Source organism: Coregonus clupeaformis, unplaced genomic scaffold, assembly GCF_020615455.1.
Source record: "Coregonus clupeaformis isolate EN_2021a unplaced genomic scaffold, ASM2061545v1 scaf0009, whole genome shotgun sequence".
Taxonomy (NCBI): Eukaryota; Metazoa; Chordata; class Actinopteri; order Salmoniformes; family Salmonidae; genus Coregonus; species Coregonus clupeaformis.
The window spans coordinates 1740054-1761707 of NW_025533464.1; the positions used below are offsets into that span (position 1 = coordinate 1740054).

At 46.1% G+C, this 21654-nt stretch overlaps 1 protein-coding gene across 1 annotated transcript; it reads right to left on the minus strand.

Annotated features, from left to right (window-relative positions):
• Positions 1–974: 974 nt before the first annotated feature.
• LOC121575696 (branched-chain-amino-acid aminotransferase, cytosolic) lies at positions 975–21105 on the minus strand. Its single transcript, XM_041888976.2, has 11 exons — positions 20975–21105; positions 19951–20010; positions 16912–17112; positions 15917–16027; positions 14073–14192; positions 13707–13867; positions 12584–12726; positions 12005–12090; positions 4504–4644; positions 4221–4295; positions 975–2255 (listed from the first exon to the last, which is right to left on the minus strand). Exons 1-11 carry the CDS (start codon positions 21026–21028, stop codon positions 2217–2219), a joined length of 1191 nt encoding a protein of 396 aa, XP_041744910.1. The 5' UTR covers positions 21029–21105; the 3' UTR covers positions 975–2216.
• Between the last annotated feature and the right edge of the window lie 549 nt (positions 21106–21654).

Here is a 21654-nt window from a genome sequence, read left to right on the forward strand (position 1 = left end):
TATAGCATGACAAGGAATCTTGGAGGACTTGGCTAAAGCACAGGCAGATCTGGCAACTAAGATACCACACTTGGGTGTAAGTGAGACAGACAGAGAGAGAGAGAGTTGTCTTTATTCTTTTGGAACATTTGTGAGTGTAATGTTTATTGTTCATTATTTTTATTTTATTTCACTTTTGTTTATTATCTATTTCACTTGCTTTGGCAATGTAAACATATGTTTCCCATGCCAATAAAGCCCCTTAACTTGAAATTGAATTGAGAGAGAGAGAGTGAGAGAGAGAGCGAGAGAGAGAGAGAGAGAGAGAGAGAGAGAGAGAGAGAGAGAGAGAGAGAGAGAGAGAGAGAGAGGGAGAGAGAGAGAGAGAGAGAGAGAGAGAGAGGTGGTGGGTGTAAGCTCCTCGCTCCAGGGCACTCTGCAGGGAGGCAAAGAGGAAAAGAGAAGAAGAGTGACAATAAAAAGGGGAAGGAGAGAAAAGAGAGAGATGATGGAGAGGACTAAGAGACAGAAGAGAGAGAGAATAGAGGGAGATGAGATGTATCCTCAGAGGGAGAAATAGCGCATGAAGAGGAAGAAGAGGAAGAAGGAGATAGGATGGAAAGAAGAAGTATGCTCCTGCAAGCAGCCATATGTTGGAGAATTTGTTTACAGTTTCCTGTCCTGCATGCGATCAACAGCCAGTTAAAAAGGACTACAGTGCAAGGGAAAAAGTACTGTATCTAAGACCTTGGGAGCTGGGAGCTGTACCAGGGAGTAAGGTGGTAAGATGTGTGTGCTGGGCTCTATACCAGCCTGCCACAGGGCACAGGGCTGGAACCACCACCAAACAGCCCTATTGTCATTGGAAGGCAGCTTAGCCAGGAACCATGTGCCCTGCCCTGGGGAACCACACACACAAGGGTACACACGCACAAACACACACACACACACACACACACACACACTGTACTGAACATAATGCAGTAGACACAAACTTATGTTTTGGTGCGTATTTATTATTTGGATCAATAGAATAGGCAATATTGTATCACTCGACGCATTGCATTGATTCCATAAATATATGTCTTACATTTAAGTATATATAGAACTTTACATAAAACAGATATTGTGCTTCACTTTCTAGATACAGATAGAGAGATAGGTCAATCAAGGCAATACAGGTCTACAGTAAATGACAGACATTGGTCCAAGATAGAACACCTCTACACAAATCACCATTGTTATTATTGTGACAAAGGGACGTTTGATTAGATGTCAGTTTTCCTATCAACAGATTGTAGAGATAACATACATTTTAATATTGAATGTGCACAGCAACTGGCATGGAATGATATTACCAATAGTTGTGCTACTTAGACTTAGTCTTTGCTTTCTTTGATACCAGTGATTTGTGTATCATTCTACCACTCTCTAGGTTCAAAGCTTAAGACATGATATATCAGGGGTTCTTTCAGAGCCCTCTTTTAATGAATTCATTATTCTCTTTTAGCTGTACTAACGTGCTTTCCATGAGAAACTTGCTCCGCCATTTAAGCTCACTTTAAAATAGTTATATTTGTTCAAAATAAAATTCTAAAATCCTCCATTCAAAATAGAAATACCATATTCAGAAATAACGTTTTCGCATGACACGATTCAAACACACACTTGCATATAATGATACTGAAATACATAATAACCTTCATAGGTAACATTACCCTTTTAAAGGTCTATTGAGTCAAAGTGGTTTAACATTAGTTGCTGGTCATTGCTACCCCTCGAAATCTTCTGCTGGTAATATTTGAATGTCAACCCTTTAGCAGGGCTGCCACGCCAGGGCAGACTATTGAGATCTGCACTGTCTGTGTGTCAGTTCTGCAGAGGGCAGGGTGTGTGAATGGGGAAGTCGTGCACAATTTGAGCGGAGTTAGAGTGGAATAATATTGCTACTGACCCTATGGAACTTCAAATTGAACATCCAGTATCCTGCAATCTGAGTAAGATTATTGCACATTTGAAAGAGCTCACATTTATAGAGGTTACACTGCCGTCTGGTTATTTGGTGTGTGTGTGTGTGTTTGTGGTGTTGTTGCATGGATTTATGTGCGCAAGAAATTCCTGTATTGCTTTTATGTTGTATGTCTACATGCTTTTGTGTGTGTGTGCATGTATGTCTGTGTATATGCATATACAGTGTGTGTGTGCTTGTCCCAGATTCCCACACCACTGTGTCTTGGTTACACGAGGACAGACCAGTCACTCTGGGTCCGGCCGTACTGTAACCAAGGAGAGAAAAGGTCATGAGAAGGTCAAAGGTTAAACTTGGGTCAAACAGGCATAAAAACACAGGCCAACAATTAGTAGTCACAAACTGTTTTAACTCCATTGCTACAACACAGTGAATGGTGCAACCGAAAACATAAAACAAAAAATAACAAATTTCCCAAGCAAATCTTGCGAACTCAGCCACAAACTAAACAACAACCAAATCAAAACAGAATGTTCCTGAACTGTGACAACCGTGGAGACAAATCCAATTATTTACGTCTCATGTTGTAAATTAGTTCTAATGGACGGAGTCGTGAAAGTAAATAAGCACCCGCGAAGAGAAACAAAAGAAATGCAATTTCTAATTAACATGAAAGAGAAACGGAGGGCCGTGTTAGTAAACCCATCTTTCATTCCTCTTCCCATCCCTCGCTCCCCTCGTCTTAGACAACGCGTTTGTTTGTGCCCAATGTCTTCTTCTTCTTGGAGAGGCGGGTGCCGCACGCCATTCTGTTTCTCATCCAAATGAAATGTCAACAGATTTAACATCAGGCTGGAGTTTATTTGCATTTTGTCGATGTTATTGTTCATTAGGCTCCTCCGTCTCTCCCTCTACCCTTCCCACCTCTCTCTCTCTCTCTCTCTCTCTCTCTCTCTCTCTCTCTCTCTCTCTCTCTCTCTCTCTCTCTCTCTCTCTCTCTCTCTCTCTCTCTCTCCTCTCTCTCTCTCTCTCTCTCTCTCTCTCTCTCCTCTCTCTCTCTCTCTCTCTCTCTCTCTCTCTCTCTCTCTCTCTCTCTCTCTCTCTCTCTCTCTCTCTCTTGCGTCTTGGCTTTGATCACAAAGGCTGAGACAATAATTAGGTTTGTGTAATTACAGCAGGCATCTTTAATGAGAGCTTTCAGGACTGTGTGTCTACTCTATCTCCCATCCCTGCCCAGCCATTACTACATTAACCTCCCTCTCTCTCCTCTGTCTGGCTGTGTGTCGGCGCCACAATGAGCTACAGGGGGGAGAGAAGCTATCGCTAGGGCCACACATACACTCAGATAAGGTTTACATACACACACACAGATGCACACACACACAGCACTAGTGATTGGGCAGAGGAGACGCACGCAAGCTCTCACACACAGCCGTGGCAATGAGGAGATTTAGAGGGAAAATGATAATCACCTGACCTAGCCCTGACAGGGTGAAATGATATGAGGCAGGGATGGACACAAACACACATAAAAGAGAGACGGCCAGAGAGAGAGAGAGAGAGAGAGAGAGAGAGAGAGGACCAGAGATACTGAGTAAGATCTACACTGAATTAATGACCCACTCAGTTTAACACCCCCACTAGCAAATATTTTCTGGTAAGCAGGCAGGGTGATAGTATCCATTTACAGCTCTTAACCAAGGCAATAAAGTGTAGAATAAACAGATATGTGGTAAGCTACAGGGCAGAATACACACTACACTTTACTAATACAAAATAGCCCTGATACAAAAACACAGTGTAGAAAGAATCTAGATTAATCTAGTATGTATCTCTATGGAATAGACTGTGTGCTGAGGATGACATCAGTCTAGGTCAGACAGTTGGCAAGCCCTGATGTCCATCCAGCTGTTACCATTACTGTGGGAGAGGCCACATCTGCTGTGTGTGTCTGCCTGCATACGTACATGTCTGGTTGCGTGCGTGACGGACGACACTGTGCTTACCTAACAGTATAGCTTCCTTCACTGTCCCTGTCCACTTTCTGGGCTCGAATTAGTGATCCACTGCTTCGCTAACACACGTGACCGCCGATTTGACAACGTCTTAGCCAGTTGCGCCTCCGAAAAGGTTACAATTTGATAGCGCCAGTGGAGGTTACAGTACAATTTCACGTGTCTCACTGGGCACACACTGGTTGAATGAAATTACTTTGAACCAACGTGGAATAGACGTTGAATTGATGTCTGTGCCCAGTGGGGTGTGATCTTACCTGTATATCTGTGAGCTCCTTCATCAGTCTAGAGGCCAGCTGGGGACAATCCTCCTGGCAGGGGATATGTAGGTTCTAGAGAGAGACACATACACACACAATTTTAAAAATACTACTTTCTGGAGTAGCTGTTCAGCGGTTTATGACAAAGTGCTAAACATGTGAAAGAGCTTGATTGTAATGTTTTGATTGCTTGCTTGATTGCATCATTCATTCATCCATTCAGTCATCCATCCAATCATTTATCCATATGTTGTAAGGGTAGTGAGTTGTGGTTGTGTACCTCTCCCTGGTAGAGTATGCGTCCCACAGGACTGACCACACATGCAGTACCAGAGCCAAACATCTCCTTAACACGGCTCTCTTTCAGAGCACAGCGCAGGTCTGCCATGGTCAGGTAGCGTTCACACACCTTAAACTCCCCCTAGAAGAGGAGAGGAGAAGTGGATGAGGAGAGAGGGAGGTGGAGGAGGAAAATATATGTAATGAAACCCATACAAGGACAGGCTTCTGTAAACACTTAGCTACTCATCTCTGCTGAAGACTTCCTGTATTCTGCACAATATTTCTCTCTCTCCCTATAAATCTCTCTCTATATACCAGGGCTCTCCAACCCTGTTCCTGGAGAGCTACCCTCCTGTAGGTTATCACTCTAACCCCAGTTGTAACCTGATTCAGTTTATCACCCAGCTATTCAAATAAGGTACGCTAGATTAGGGGTGGAATGAAAACCTACAGGACGGTAGCTCTCTCTCTCACTCTCTCTCTCTCTCTCTTGCCAGATCTGCCTGTGCTTTAGCCAAGTCCTCCAAGATTCCTTGTCATGCTATACATGTATCTGATCTGGCAACCAGGCTACTGGTTTAATGGCCAGTGATAGCCGCTGGTATAGTGCCTGTGGTCCTGTAGCAGATGGAAGCACCCCTGGTGGTATGTCCATGCGAGTGTCCAGTCCAACTTTCCCTTAAACCCCTAGTGCCATGGCAAGTTCAACCCTCTATCTCTCTCTTGCCCCCTAGCTTGTGCCCTGTGTAGTCGTTGAACTATGTTGTGTCTTACCCCTAGAGAACACATTGTACCTGCCCCCCTCTTACCCTCTCTCTCTATATATACAGTACCAGTCAAAAGTTTAGACATGCCTACTCATTCAAGGGTTTTTCTTTATTTTTACAGTTTTATATACATTGTAGAATAATAGTGAAGACATCAAAACTGTGAAATAACACATATGGAATCATGTAGTAAGCAAAAAAGTGTTAAATAAATCAAAATATATTTTATATTTGATATTCTTCAAATAGCCACTCTGACAGAGCTCCAGAGTTCCTCTGTGGAGATGGGAGAACCTTCCAGAAGAACAACCATCTCTGCAGCACTCATCATGTAGTAAGCAAAAATGTGTTAAATAAATCAAAATATATTTGATATTTGATATTCTTCAAATAGCCACTCTGACAGAGCTCCAGAGTTCCTCTGTGGAGATGGGAGAACCTTCCAGAAGGACAACCATCTCTGCAGCACTCCACCAATCAGGCCTTTATGGTAGAGTGGTCAGACGGAAGCCACTCCTCAGGAAAAGCCCATGACAGCCCGCTTGGAGTTTGCCAAAAGGCACCTAAACGACTCTCAGACCATGAGAAACAATATTCTCTTGTCTGATGAAACCAAGATTGAACTCTTTGGCCTGAGTACCAAGCGTCACATCTGGAGGAAACCTGGCACCACCCCTATGGTGAAGCAAGGTGGTGGCAGCATCATGCTGTGGGGATGTTTTTCAGCGGCAGGGACTGGGAGGCTAGTCAGGATGGAGGGAAAGATGAACAGAGCAATGTACAGAGAGATCCTTGATGAAAACCTGCTCCAGAGTGCTCAGGACCTCAGACTGGGCCGAAGGTTCACCTTCCAACAGGACAACAACCCTAAGCACACAGCCAAGACAACGCAGGAGTCTGAATGTCCTTGAGTGGCCCAGCCAGAGCCCGGACTTGAACCCGATCGAATATCTCTGGAGAGACCTGAAAATAGCTGTGCAGCAACACTCCCCATTCAACCTGACAGAGCTTGAGAGGAACTGCAGAGAAGAATGGGAGAAACTCCCCAAATACAGTTGTGCCAAGCTTGTAGCGTTATACCCAAGAAGACTCAAGGCTGTAATCGCTGCCAAAGGTGCTTCAAAAAAGTACTGAGTAAAGGGTCTGAATACTTATGTAAATGTAAATGTAATATTTCTGTTTTTTATTTTTAATACATTTTCAAAAAATTCTAAAAACCTGTTTTTGCTTTGTCATTATGGGGTATTTATTAGGCTTGGGTGGGGGACTCAGGTGCAGAGACGGACACGCGGACAAAGAGGGTGAATTATGATGTAGTTTATTCAGCGTGTTATGGTAGAGAGAAGCAGTACAGGGTGGAGTAGCTTCAGGCCGGGGTAGGAGCTGAGTAGGGTGGAGAGCCAGTAGTCCTGAGGGCTGGATGACGAGGATATCAGACAACAGAGCAGGTTGCGGCGTGGGAATGGCAGGCAGGCAGGCAGCAGGAACAGACGAGATCACAGGTAGTGTAGGAACGAACTGGCGCTGGAGAGGTGTCCAGCCCGGGTAGATAACTGCTGGTTGATTGTTGACAATAAGCTGCAGCTGGATGTAACTGATCTTGTGAGAGAATGGCCACGCCCCTGACCTAGATCCTCTGACTGGACTGCACAGCAGGGGAGACAGACACAAACAACACACACAGGGAAAAAGGGAAAGGAAAACCAGCAGGAACAGGACCAACAGTGCCGGACCGTAACAGTACCCCCCTCAACGGGCGCCACCCGGCGACCCACCCGGCTTGTCAGGGTGGTCCCTATGGAAGTCAGCCACCAGCTGCGGATCCAGTATAAATCGTCGGGGAATCCAGGACCTCTCCTCGGGACCGTATCCCTCCCAGTCCACCAGGTACTGAAACCCTCTACCACGCCTCCGGACGTCCAGCAGTCTCCGCACCGTGTAGGCTGGATGGTGCGTCAATACGCGGTGGCGGAGGGGGATCCACAGGCGGACACAAAGGGCTGGAGGAGACCAGCTTCAGCTGGGACACGTGAAATGTAGGATGGACTCTCATGGCCTGGGAAGCTTCAACCGAACAGCCGAAGGGTTGATGATGGAGTCGATCTCGAAAGGACCCAAATACCGGGGCGACAGCTTACGGGAGTCAGTGCGCAGGGGGATGTTGCTGGAGGAGAGCCAGACTCGCTGACCAGGCTGGAACTGGGGAGCGACTACCCTGTGCCTGTCCGCCACCCTCTTGTTACGCTCTGCTGTCCGTAGAAGAGCCTCACGGGTGTCCACCCACACCTTGCGGCAGCGACGAAGGTTATCCTGAACTGACGGGACGGCTAACTCCCTTTCCTGAGACGGGAACAATGGCGGTTGGTACCCCAAAGCCGCCTCAAATGGTGAGAGGCCGGTGGCAGATGAGGTGAGGGAATTGTGGGCATATTCGACCCACGGGAGATGTTTGGCCCAGGTGGACGGGTTCTGGGATGTCACACAGCGTAGAGCAGCCTCCAGGTCCTGATTGGTCCTCTCAGTCTGGCCATTGGACTGGGGATGGAAACCTGATGAGAGACTGACAGTGGCACCCAGAGCCGAACAAAACTCCTTCCATACCCGAGAAATGAACTGTGGGCCTCTATCGGACACTATGTCCACAGGTATTCCATGGGGACGGAATACATGTAGGACAAAGAGGTCGGCTGTCTCACTGGCAGATGGTAATTTTGGTAATGCAACAAAATGGGCAGATTTAGAGAATCTGTCCACGATGGTGAGTATGGTGTCATTACCCTCAGACATAGGAAGTCCAGTGACGAAGTCCAAGCCCACGTGAGACCAAGGACGACTCGGGACTGGGAGAGGCCGCAGCAGGCCCGAAGGAGCCCTGTGGGAAGCCTTATTTTGGGCACAGATGGAACAGGCCGCCACGTACTCCCGGACGTCAGCCTCGGCGGATGGCCACCAAAAGTGCCTCTTCAGTAGCGACAGTGTACGGTTCATACCAGGGTGGCAGGAGAAGCGTGAGGTGTGGATCCAGTTGAGCACTTGCGGCCGCACGGCTGCGGGAACATAGAGAAGGTCGGGGGGCCATCGGCCGGTCCAGGTTCCAACTCTTGTGCCGATCGGACGAGGGACTCGATTTCCCAGTGAACCGCCGCCACCAAACAGGAAGCGGGCAGAATAGATTCAGGATTGCTGGAGTCTTCATTGTCTGTAAACTGGCGAGAGAGAGCATCAGGCTTGACATTACGTGTGCCAGGACGATATGTTAAAATAAACTTGAACCTGCTGAAGAACAGAGCCCATCTGGCCTGACGGGAGTTCAGCCTCTTGGACGACTGGATGTAAGCCAGGTTCTTGTGGTCTGTCCAGACTATGAAGGGTTGCTCTGCTCCGTCTAGCCAGTGCCTCCACTCCTCCAACGCCAACTTGACAGCAAGCAACTCCCGGTTACCCACGTCGTAGTTCTTCTCAGCAGGGGTCAATCTCCTGGAGAAAAAGGCCACAGGATGGAGCTTCTGGTCCGTGGGGGAACGTTGTGACAGGACAGCCCCCACCCCCGAATCAGAGGCGTCCACTTCCACAATAAACTGCAAACTAGTGTCTGGATGAATAAGAACAGGTGAGGTGGTGAACAGTTCCTTCAATGTACTCACGGCTGACTCGGCCTCAGGCGTCCACAGGAATGGCACCTTAGGGGAGGTGAGCTTGGTCAGGGGGCAACCACTCGGCTGAAACCCCTGATGAAGCGGCGGTAGAAGTTGGCGAAGCCCAGGAAGCGTTGTAGCTGCTTCCGAGACGTGGGTGTGGGCCACTCCACAACCGCTCTGATCTTGTCAGGGTCTGGTGACACTTGTCCCCGCTCGATAATAAAGCCCAAAAAGGGGACGGACTGCCGGTGGAACTCACATTTTTCTGCTTTCACATACAGTTTGTTTTCCATGAGGCGTTGGAGAACCAGACGGACGTGGGAGACGTGTTCATCCTGTGACTTAGAGAAAATTAGAATGTCATCCAAATAGACAAACACAAAACGGTGTAGAAAATCCCTCAACACATCGTTAACCATGGCCTGAAACACTGCTGGGGCGTTAGTGAGACCGAATGGCATGACTAGGTATTCAAAGTGTCCGAGAGGGGTATTGAACCCAGTCTTCCATTCATCTCCCCGCCTGATCCTAACGAGGTGGTAAGCGTTACGTAGGTCGAGTTTGGTAAACACAGTGGCACCATGAAGGGGTTCAAATGCTGAGTTGATGAGAGGCAGGGGGTATGTATTTCTGACTGTGATGTTATTTAGTCCTCTGTAGTCAATGCAGGGGCGTAATGTTTTGTCCTTCTTCTCTACAAAAAAGAACCCAGCTCCAACAGCGGAAGATGAGGGACGAATGATGCCCGAGGTTAGGGAGTCGCCTATGTAGGTTTCCATAGCCTCTCTCTCAGGACGGGACAGATTGAAAAGCCGACTGGACGGCAAAGGGGCTCCAGGCAGTAACTCAATAGCGCAATCGTATGGCCTATGAGGTGGTAATGAAAGTGCCTTGGACTTACTGAATACCTCGGCCAGGTCCAGGTACTCCTCAGGAACTGAAGAGAGGTCTGGGGTTTTGACAGGGGAAGCAGGGGAGCCGACCGAGGGCGGAATAGCCGACCCAAGGCAAACAGAATGGCAGTGAGTGCTCCAACTGTGTATCTTGTGGTTTTGCCAGTCAATATGGGGGTTGTGAAGGCTAAGCCAAGGGAAACCGAGGATAAGGGGGGAGGCCGAGGAGGAGACTACTTTAAACTGGATGGTTTCTTTGTGATTGCCGGACAGCATGAGAGAAACGGGGACAGTTTGGTGGGTGATGTTGGCAAACTGATGGCCGTCAATAGCGGTTACTGTTATAGGCTTAGGCAGGGGCTGAACAGGGATCTCAGCCTGAGTGACCAGGTTGACGTCAAGGAAACTATCCTCAGCACCAGAGTCGATTAGAGCAGCTAGTGGGAGAGATAGATTCCTGAACTGGACTGTAGCTGGGATAACTAGACGGGGTGCTGTGGGCATTGAGTCAGGTGTAGCACTCGCAAGTACGCCCACTTTTACCTGCGAGCTTGGTCTTTTGGGCGAACCGGACAGTTAACCAGGAAATGAGTGCGGTCCCCACAGTACATGCACTCACCAGCCCGCATGCGCCGTTCCTTTTCGGCAGGGGACAGACGAGCACGGCCCAGCTGCATGGGCTCGTCTAGTTCCGTGGAGGGATCCGCTGAGGTGTGTGGGCGGTGTCCGAGTGGTGGTGTAGCTCGGGCTGCCGAAAGCGAGGGGGCCCCGCCTGTGGTGTGGACCCGACCGCCCCTCTCCTGTCTCCTCTCCCGTAGCCTGTTGTCTATTCGTGTAGCAAGGGAAACGAGAACATGAAGGTTAGCAGGCTCATCACGAACAGCTAGTTCATTCTTAATCGGGTCACTTAGACCGTTAACAAACGCTCCCTGAAGAGCTTCGTCATTCCACTTGGAATCGGCTGCCAAGGTCCAAAAGTCAATGGCGTATTCAGCCACGCTACCCGTGCCCTGTCGTAGCTTCAATAGTCTCCTTGTGGCGGTCCCGGCATGGTCCGGGTGATCAAACACAACTTTCAATTGAGAGGAAAAATCGTCAAACGACAGGCTGGCAATCTGCTGAGTAGAACAAGCCGCTTCTGCCCAAATCAAAGCTTTGCCCCTCATTAACCCCAGTGCGTAATGTACCTTTGAGGATTCCGTGGAGAAAGACAGGGGCTTCTGTTGGAACACCAAGCGGCACTGAAGCAGGAAACCACGGCATTTGTTCAGGTCCCCGGTGAAAGGTTCGGGTGAGGTTGTAGGGGGTTCCCGAAGGGCAGGAGCGGAAGCCGAACCTGGAGCCACTGTAGGAGGAACAGGCGGAGGAGAAACAGAGGGAGGAAGGGTAGTGAGTGTTACCAGGTTAGCTACCTGAGAGGAGAGATGAGATACTTGATCCAACAACTGCTGGTTGTTATCCAATAGAGTCCGGATGAGTTGGTCGTGTTGTCCCAATAGCATTCCCTGTGAATGGAGGGCGCGTTGTATGCCATCACCCGTTGTTTCATGTGGCATCTCTGCTGAGTCCATGTTTGGCCAGTTCGTTCTATTAGGCTTGGGTGGGGGACTCAGGTGCAGAGACGGACACGCGGACAAAGAGGGTGAATTATGATGTAGTTTATTCAGCGTGTTATGGTAGAGAGAAGCAGTACAGGGTGGAGTAGCTTCAGGCCGGGGTAGGAGCTGAGTAGGGTGGAGAGCCAGTAGTCCTGAGGGCTGGATGACGAGGATATCAGACAACAGAGCAGGTTGCGGCGTGGGAATGGCAGGCAGGCAGGCAGCAGGAACAGACGAGATCACAGGTAGTGTAGGAACGAACTGGCGCTGGAGAGGTGTCCAGCCCGGGTAGATAACTGCTGGTTGATTGTTGACAATAAGCTGCAGCTGGATGTAACTGATCTTGTGAGAGAATGGCCACGCCCCCTGACCTAGATCCTCTGACTGGACTGCACAGCAGGGGGAGACAGACACAAACAACACACACAGGGAAAAAGGGAAAGGAAAACCAGCAGGAACAGGACCAACAGTGCCGGACCGTAACAGTATTGTGTGTGGATTGATATTTTAGAATAAGGCTGTAAGATAACAAAATGTGGAAAAAGTCAAGGGGTCTGAATACTTTCCGAATGCACTGGTTATATAATTATCTCTCTCTCATACCCATTTCCTGGTGAGTTCCAGGATGCTCTGCCGCGTGATCCCAGGGAGGATGATTCCATCCAGAGGGGGTGTTGCCAGCTCCTCCTCTGGAGAGAAAAACATTGTACGCACAAATGAATTAAACAGGTCATTTAGTGTCAATGGAATATCCCATCTGAACCAAGTTTTCATAGATAAGAGAAGAGGTGAAGAAACTGGCTATGTAAAACTACAGCTGCTGTGCTACACACTCTGCCCATTAGATGTCGCTGTTGTACAATCGGACACAAAGATCAGTTTCCTGTTCAGTAATATTATGTCCATATCAACAGATCCAGAAGAGGATGGTTGTGTTCCCCTGCTCAGACGTTGCTGACGCATGCCAGCTCTTACAATGCCTGGATAGGTATTTTAAGTATCAGCTAACCACGTCATATGTTCTAGCAATGATGTGGCATGCAACCATTGATGCATGCAATGTCTGAGCATGGGAACGCAACCTATATTTCCTTTGGCCTTGTCGAACTGCAATAGCCCTAGTAAAGCAAAGGTATTATCTCTAATCTCATTGGCTATGACGCTGAAAGTGACCATGATTACCTCCTTTCTCATTATTCCAGAAGAGGAACATGTTCATGGTTCCGACCTCTGTGATTTGATGGTCGTCTCCGTACAGCCAGAGGACCTGCTGGCACCCATAATCCACTGCTTCATACTGGGCGTAGATAGATGCTCCGTAGTTCCTGTAAACAAACCACCATGTTCATGTTCATTTTAATCCACAAACAAGAGTTGTCAGTTTACATTTAAATTCCATGTGTCGTAATCCAAATTATTTGACAATGTTCCATTCGTTAGAGTAACCTAGCATATGACCCTATTGTGTCATAATGAAATCCAAAGCTCTTTAGAGTTGAATCTGGTGAAAAGCTGTATTAGTACTGTTGGCAGGGTGGGGATATTATGGTCAGGATAAATTAGTACAACACGTTACAAAGCAAGCATTTTTACTGCATCTCAAAAGAATACTGCCATATCTGACCTGCCTTTACTCAAAGGGTGTGCAGTAACCAAACTCAATCCTAACTTGTGATCTGTAGGATAATGGAACATAGCCTCTGTCTCTTTACCCTCCCATCTTACAGTCTCCAGTCCCTCCTCTAACCCTTCCGTCTTACAGTCTCCAGTCCCTCCTCTAACCATCCCATCTTATAGTCTCCAGTCCTTCCTCTAACCCTTCCGTCTTACAGTCTCCAGTCCCTCCTCTAACCCTTCCGTCTTACAGTCTCCAGTCCCTCCTCTAACCATCCCATCTTACAGTCTCCAGTCCTTCCTCTAACCCTTCCGTCTTACAGTCTCCTGTCCCTCCTCTAACCATCCCATCTTATAGTCTCCAGTCCTTCCTCTAACCCTTCCCTCTTACAGTCTCCAGTCCCTCCTCTAACCCTCCCATCTTACAGTCTCCAGTCCCTCCTCTAACTCTCCCATCTTACAGTCTCCTGTCCGTCTTCTAACACTCCCATCTTACAGTCTCCAGTCCCTCCTCTAACACTCCCATCTTACAGTCTCCAGTCCCTCCTCTAACCCTCCCACCTTACAGTGTCCAGTCCCTCCTCTAACCCTCCCACCTTACAGTCTCCAGTCCCTCCTCTAACCCTCACATCTTAGTCTCCTGTCCCTCCTCTAACACTCCCATCTTACAGTCTCCAGTCCCTCCTCTTACCCTCCCATCTTACAGTCTCCTGTCCCTCCTCTCCAGGCTCTGATGTATTTGGAGTCGGCCCAGAGAGAGACAGGCTTAGCTCCTGTGCTGAAGTAGGAACCAACAGGACTCAGGATCACATACAGTAGAGCATGGGACGGCTTCTTCACTCCTAGAGACGGCTAGAGAGGGACACAGGCCACACACACGTACACACACGTCAATAGTCGACACACTCTTGAGCTATTCACAAATGAATGATTACCACTTCACCAACAAGTATAGAGGAAGCTAGACCGAGGGAGAGCCCTGTCACAGCATATGAGAGTGAATGAGACAGTCCCTCACAGAAGGACACAGAGAGTGGTTGGTTGGTCATCTCCTCACCTCAGTACCCAGGAAGGTGGGTCGGATGTAGAGACTGGCAGTGTCTGACTGGGGTACCCACTCCAGATCCACCTGTACCAGTCTCCTGATACACTCTACCAACTCTGCCCTGTCAAAGGCCTGGAGGAGGGAGGAGGGAGAGGGAGAGAGCAGAGAGGGAGAGAGGACAGATGAAAGGTTGAGCCGGGAAAAGAGAAATGGGACAAAAATATGAACCAACAGAACATTCAGTTGACTGCAGCAGACACTATAGACAGATTTAAATTGTTTACATTTTAGTCATGTAGCAGACGCTCTTATCCAGAGCGACTTACAGTTAATCTTAAGATAGCTAGGTGAGACAGCCATATATCACAGTCATAGTAAGTACATTTTTCTCAATAAAGTAGTTATCAGCAAAGTCAGTGCTAGTAGGAAAATACAAGTTTATTTTTATATTTTGTATATTTTTTAAGATCAGAGACAAACATGTTGATGTACTGTGGAACATTGTTCAAGTCTTCAATGTACTGTCCATTATATGATGACACTGTAGACATACATATCTACACTGAACAAAAATATAAACGCAACATGCAACAATTTCAAAGATTTTACTGAGTTACAGTTCATATAAGGAAATCAGTCAATTGAAATACATTCTTTAGGCCCTAATCTATGGATGTCACATGACTGGGAATACAGATATGCATCTGTTGGTCACAGATACCTTTTAAAAAAAAGGTAGGGGGGTGGATCAGAAAAGTCAGTATCTGGTATGACCACCATTTGCCTCATGCAGCGCGACACATTTCCTTCGCATAGAGTTGATCAGGCTGTTGATTGTGGCTTGTGGAATGTTGTCCCACTCCTCTTCAATGGCTGTGCGAAGTTGCTGGATATTGGCAGAAACTGGAACACATTGTCGTACATGTCAATCCAGAGCATCCCAAACATGTCCCCTTTAGCTCAGTTGGTAGAGCATGGCGCTTGCAATGCCAGGGTTGTGGGTTCGTTTCCCACAGGGGGCCAGTATGAAAATGTATGCACTCACTAACTCTAAGTCGCTCTGGATAAGAGCGTCTGCTAAATGACTAAAATGTAAAATGTGACGTCTGGTGAGTATGCAGGCTATGGAAGAACTGGGACATTTTCAGCTTCCAGGAATTGTGTACAGATCCTTGCGACATGGGGCCATGCATTATCATGCTGAAACATGAGGTGATGGCGGCAGATGAATGGCACAACAATGGGCCTCAGGATCTCGTCATGGTAGCTCTGTGCACTCAAATTGCCATCGATAAAATGAAATTGTGTTCGTTGTCCATAGCTTATGCCTGCCCATACCATAACCCCACCGCCACAATGGGGCACTCTGTTCACAACGTTGACATCAGCAAACCGCTCACCCACACGACGCCGGTTGTGAGGCTGGTTGGGCGTACTGCCAAATTCTCTAAAACAACGTTGGAGGCGGATTATGGTAGAGAAATTAACATTAAATTCTCTGGCAACAGCTCTGGTGGACATTCCTGCAGTCAGCATGCCAATGGTACGCTCCCTCAAAACTTCAGACATCTGTGGCATTGTGTTGTGTGACAAAACTGCACATTTTAGAGTGACCTTTTATTGTCCACAGCACAAGGTTCACCTGCGTAATGAGCATGTTGTTTAATCAGCTTCTTGATATGCTACACCTGTCAGATGGATGGATTATCTTGCTCACAAACAGGGATGTAAACACATTTGTGCTCAAAATTTGAGAGAAATTGGCTTTTTGTGCGTATATTTCTGTTCAGTATAAATATAATATTATTTTCCAGGCTGAAGGCTTGTACCATAGCCTGCACTGTGTGTGTTCTTACCGGCAGGCAGGCCCTCTCTGCAGACTTGGCCATACGGTTCATGTTGAGCATGGGTCTGAAGAGACGTACTTTGTCATCTGCACCGCGGTATGCCTTCATACCCTCAAACAACTGACCACAGAACAGAGGAGAGGAGAGAGAGACAGGGGTTAAGACTGGCAGACAGGAGAGAACCACTGACCTTTAGTCATTCTCTGAAATGCAAATGTGATGAATGAGGATCAGAATGGGAAAATGGCTTCCTGAACCTATGTGTGTGTGCTAGTGAGTTACAGTACATATGAGTGTACATGTGTTGGCCATTTATGTCCAATCAACTGTCCTTCAACTATCCTAGCTGTGCCTATTCTTATCAGAGCTACAATTAAAGTATATAGTACATTCACCTTAAGCTCTCAACACAAACTTCCGCATGTCAGCAGCACAGTCTATTTCCTGATGGAAGACACTGAAATTGGGGCTGTAAGGTGTGAAGGCCATGGGGAAGGTTCTATACATACCTGTAGTGTAGACGCTGATCTGTACATTTTTACCAGTGTTGGAATTGCTCATTGGTAGGCTGGTTACAGCCTGTTAAACCCCACTTGTGCCAAGTACGTTATATTTGCTAGAAATACCTGTTTAGGCCTAATCCTTTTCATTTGGGACGTTTTCAGTGTTTTTGTTTGTTTTCACAGTCGTTTTGCACGTTTTGTATATATTTCTGCCATCCTTAATTTTGTAACACATATCATTTAATAAACCTACACCTGATCTTGCACCTTTAACTTTGCTGCTGTGTCATATCCTTGAATTAATTAATGTTATTAGACATATTTAAAATACATACAGATTGCCTACGTTATTTTAGTACTAAATAAATCCACACAAAATTAAATAAATGTAATAAATCGACCAACATATTTCCATTGTAGTCTTCATTACTATCAGGTTGGCAGCAAGAATGGACAGCGTGAGCGTGAGACACATTAACTTTCTCACAAGGTGTTTCCTACCTGTACAGCATAGTGCATGGCTGAACAGGCCGGGTGGAGAGACAGGTTACCAAAGGGCTTGATGTGAGGTTTCTGCCAGCCTCCAGAGCTGGTCCACTCTATGGTCAACATGTGGTCAGTGAACACAGTTCCAAACACCAGGTTGGTCAGGTCAGGTTTGGCCTTGTGGTTGTGGGACAGCTCAATGACCAGGTCAGCTGCCTGGAGGGAATATAGAGGACATGGTTTAGATGTAAACTCATAATACACACTGCTTTAGGTGTAATATACTGTATGTCATTGTCCACAATCACTGTTGTAAAATGTATGGGTCAAAACAATGTCCATTTGATTAAGGAGTACATTCTCTCATAAAACACACAATATAAGATCGTTTATGAAGCCTACAATAGCAGCGGTGCATAAAGATGGTGGCCTCTATTGACTTACAACAAATGCCTCATTTGCTAAATTTGTATCACCATTAGTACAGTTTAGGCGTACATGATACCAATTCTAGCTCCAAGATGCCGGCATTTAGCTCCAAGATGCTGGGCTCCCGAGTGGCGCAGTGGTCTAAGGCACTGCATCTCAGTGCTTGAGGTGTCACTACAGACCCCCTAGTTCGATTCCAGGCTGTATCACAACTGGCTGTGATTGGGAGTCCCATAGGGCGGCGCACAATTGGCCCAGCGTCGTCCGGGTTTGGCCGGTGTAGGCCGTCATTGTAAATAAGAATTTGTTCTTAACTGAAAAAACAATTTAGAAAAATGTGCTGATATATTGGCGCATTGAACCATGTTGTGCGCCGTAGTTTAATAACTCTGTGGATAGTGCTAAAAACAATGACGTCATATCTGATTTCCTCCATCTTTATGCACCTTTGCCATTGTATCTCATCAGGCGCTTCAGAGTTCTGCAACTCTTCCACTGGCCAGTAGATGACTCTCCAGGCTTATACCTCCTAGGAACATGAGCCACTCAATAAACCAACACAACCACAGAGGACACCTGACACAACCACTCTCAGGGTAGGAGTTGCCTTTACCACAGTTCTAGGATAAGATAACTCTACCCCAATCCTAACCTTAACCATGAGGTTGGGGGTAAATATTAAACTTACTCTAGATCAGGCAAATGCTCTGCTGTGGTTGGCTGCTCTCAGTGCCTTTCTGGATTAGGTCTGTCTCAGATCTACCCTTCCTGGGCTGCATTTACACAAGCAGCTCAATTCTGATATTTTTTCTCACTAATTGGTATTTTTACCAATCAGCTCTGAAAAAGGTCACATATTAAAATATCTGATGGGATTGGAGGAAAAAATATCAGAATTGGGCTGCCTGTGTAAACGCAGCCCTGTTGCTGCGTTGCGTAATCTCATTACAGAGGGGAAGTGCTGTCAGATTACTCTCTCTCTTTCTCACAGTCACACATCAATGACTACAGCATTGGTTACCAATGTTTTGGCCTAATATCTCCATTTACTTATCCAGCCCATTTGATATAGTGATATTTTAAAACTTCAGTGTGATAAAATTGGAGAGATATGAGATATACATACAGTATATTTTCTATATCTTCTCATTAGTTCAGAATTCACACACATCGTTTAATAAGTGCATTGCACAACAAATCACTTCTGACCTGCTGTGAAGAATCTGAGATAGGCCCATTTACAGAGATCCTGATAACTCTGGTAACTAATGTAATAGCACATGAGACCATGATTTAGCTGTATTAGGTGAATGAGTTCCATGTAATCCATGGTCAGCGTAACCTCACACGCTCCATTGGTCAGGGATTACCAAACTATAAATACACTACATCCAGCTCAGGTGTGTCACAAAACATGACTCAGATTCCTACAAGTGAGTACAGTAACAACACAGGGGTCTATATTGTATACAAGCTAGGCTCAGATACAGTACTACAGAGGTGCTCGTAGTTCAAGACTACAGACCTTATGCGATTATGAGTCTGTAGCATCTACGAGGCCAGTTTCTCTGACCCTGATTAATTAATTATAGGCTTAATCCAGCCCTGAATGTCCAAGTCTTAAAATGGTCTACAGCAATGTCCAATTCTTAAAATGGTACTGCACAGCCCATGACAACTCTCTCTCTCTTTCTCTTTCTCGCTCTCTCCCCTTTCTCTCCCCCATTTCTCTCCCCCTCTCTTTCTCCTAATCACCACCTGCGCCTGCCACCTGCCTTGCTGTCTCCTTCCTGTGCAACATTAGAGAGCATAGTACATTACAGCTAAAGCCTGTGGCAGATCACAGGTCACAGCCTGATTGACAGGTGGTGCTTAGCATGATCTGGGAAAGTGGATTCTCCGCAGACACGACACAAGACCTCCTGGATAGTCCAGGGCCCTCATCCTCCTCTCTCTCTACCTCTCTAAGGGCCACAAAGGGCCAAACATTTAGTATGTGGTTAGCACAGGGGACTTGGGGGCACAAGCCAAACGAGGAGCCCCAGAAGTGATTGACCGCCATGGATCTATAAAATGAACATCTCAGGAGCTCAGGTGGATTTCTTTGACTCAGTTTTGCTGAGGCGGACGTAATGTTGTTTTTGTAGGGGGATATGTGTTTTTTGGATCTAACGGACTGAGAGGCATTAGGAGAGCCATGGGGGTGGGGTGAGGTGTCCATTCTCTTTGTGTGATCTGGACCTTTTGATTGACAACCAGGGGAGGTTTTATGAATATCATAATAATATCCAGGAAACATCAAGATGGTGCAGTTGGGCTCCTCACTGAAGGCAAGTGATTCACGTGATTCACCACACTGAAATGGGCAGTTAGAGGGAATGGCGTCTCCAGTTTGCCATACACTGACAAACTTCAAATGTCTTGTGATTGCAATTTACATGCAATATAAATTACTATTGTAGCAGTATGTGCAATATCTGAACTGTTCCACATTACTATACCATTGCTGTACCACATGCCTTTGCACACGCTTGAAATGAATGAGGAAGTGATCAAAATGTGTTACAGAGAATAATGCTTGTTGCTATACACATTTTACCACAGGGTAAATGATTAGAATGTTACCTTGAAGCTGTGGACGCTGTCATCCATGCCGTTACTGCTGGATACACCTTTACCAGAGCCCTGGGAGGACATTGTAAACAACTTTATATAGATGACAACTTAATGTAGGTTGTAAACAACTACATATAAGCCTAAGCTTATTAAAACATTCATACATATAGTCTATTTACTTGAACTGACAGGGTTAGTTATAAAAAATAACAGTAACAGCATGGGATGGGATGGGGAGCAGGGAGAGATGGGGTTGTTGGAAAGAACGGTGAGGTTTGCTGACATAAATTAAATGAGGATAGGAAAAGGTATTGTCTGTGAGGGCCGGTGTGAGGCTTGAATTCCCTGCTCTGCTAAGCACAGCACAGGAGCTCATTTTACCTGCTGCAAGATGATGGTCTGTCGCCAGGTGAACTGAAGGCTTACATTTACATTAGGCTACCATCACTCCAATAGCAAAGGCCCTATTAATAATATAATAATAATATCAGGCATAATAATCATAATAAGAATTGTGGTTGTTTTAGATTCTACAATATAAGCTATTTTAACATCTGATCATGCAGTAAATACTGTGAAATAACGTCACCCCCCATAGTAATTATTAGCCATTGGTAGGAAGCCTATAAAAACACAGGTTACTGTAATAGACAGGCTGGTTATAAGAGCGACGCGCGAATAACAGAACATCCCGTCGGCGTGATGCAGTTATCTAAAATGTGTCGTCATATGCTACAGTTGCCATCTCAAAACACATAGGGCTAACAAATATAGATATGTTACATATTTTCATCGGTATAACAAAACACTGCTGTGACAGAAAAGCTATAACAGACGCCGTTGAAACAAATGTATATAATTATAATCATACTGTCTGTGTCGGTCGTGCGCGCTTTAGTGTTTACTGAACGAGACCTGCGTCAGGAATTCTTATTCCGTCACTTTCAGAAATAGGCAACGATAACATATAGGTTAGCAGTGGCGAGGACAGCCAGCATGACCGTTTTTCGGTTACTGGGAAGAGGACATTTACCTTGAGAGATGGAGCGTTCGCTGCTGATGAGGGGACGGCTGTAGCACTCGCCATGATGAATCGTACGCAACCGAAGGCGCGCGCTCTCTCTATGTCACCAACACACTCTCCTAAACCGCTTACAGACTAAACATTTGTTCGCTATCAAGCCCATTGTGTAATGTTAAATCTACAGTGAGGGGAAAAAGTATTTGATCCCCTGCTGATTTTGTACGTTTGCCCACTGACAAAGAAATGATCAGTCTATAATTTTAATGGTAGGTTTATTTGAACAGTGAAAGACAGAATAACAAAAGAAAAATACAGAAAAACGCATGTCAAAAATGTTATAAATTGATTTGCATTTTAATGAGGGAATCAATTTATAACATTTTTGACATCCGTTTTTCTGGATATTTTTGTTGTTATTCTGTATCTCACTGTTCAAATAAACCTACCATTAAAATGATAGACTGATCATGTCTTTGTCAGTGGGCAAACGTACAAAATCAGCCGGGGATCAAATACTTTTTTCCCTCACTGTAGGTGCCTGGGCCAACCACAACATTGGTTCACGTTGCAAATATGTAATGTGTGACTTATTGGCCACTTTCTGGTGAATAACATTTTGTGGGACTGTGGGACAAATGTTATTGTAGATAGGCGTAAACCCTCACACACATGGGACAGTCACATTATAA

Excerpts from the sequence above, each read along its gene's own strand:
- LOC121575696 (XM_041888976.2), bottom strand. The coding sequence starts at position 21,028 with ATGGCGAGTGCTACAGCCGTCCCCTCATCAGCAGCGAACGCTCCATCT. Across the intron at positions 12,091-12,583 it reads CTGGAATAATGAGAAAGGAG|AGGAGGAGCTGGCAACACCC; the intron begins GTAATCATGGTC and ends TTTTCTCTCCAG. Across the intron at positions 4,296-4,503 it reads GCATACTCTACCAGGGAGAG|AACCTACATATCCCCTGCCA; the intron begins GTACACAACCAC and ends GTCTCTCTCTAG.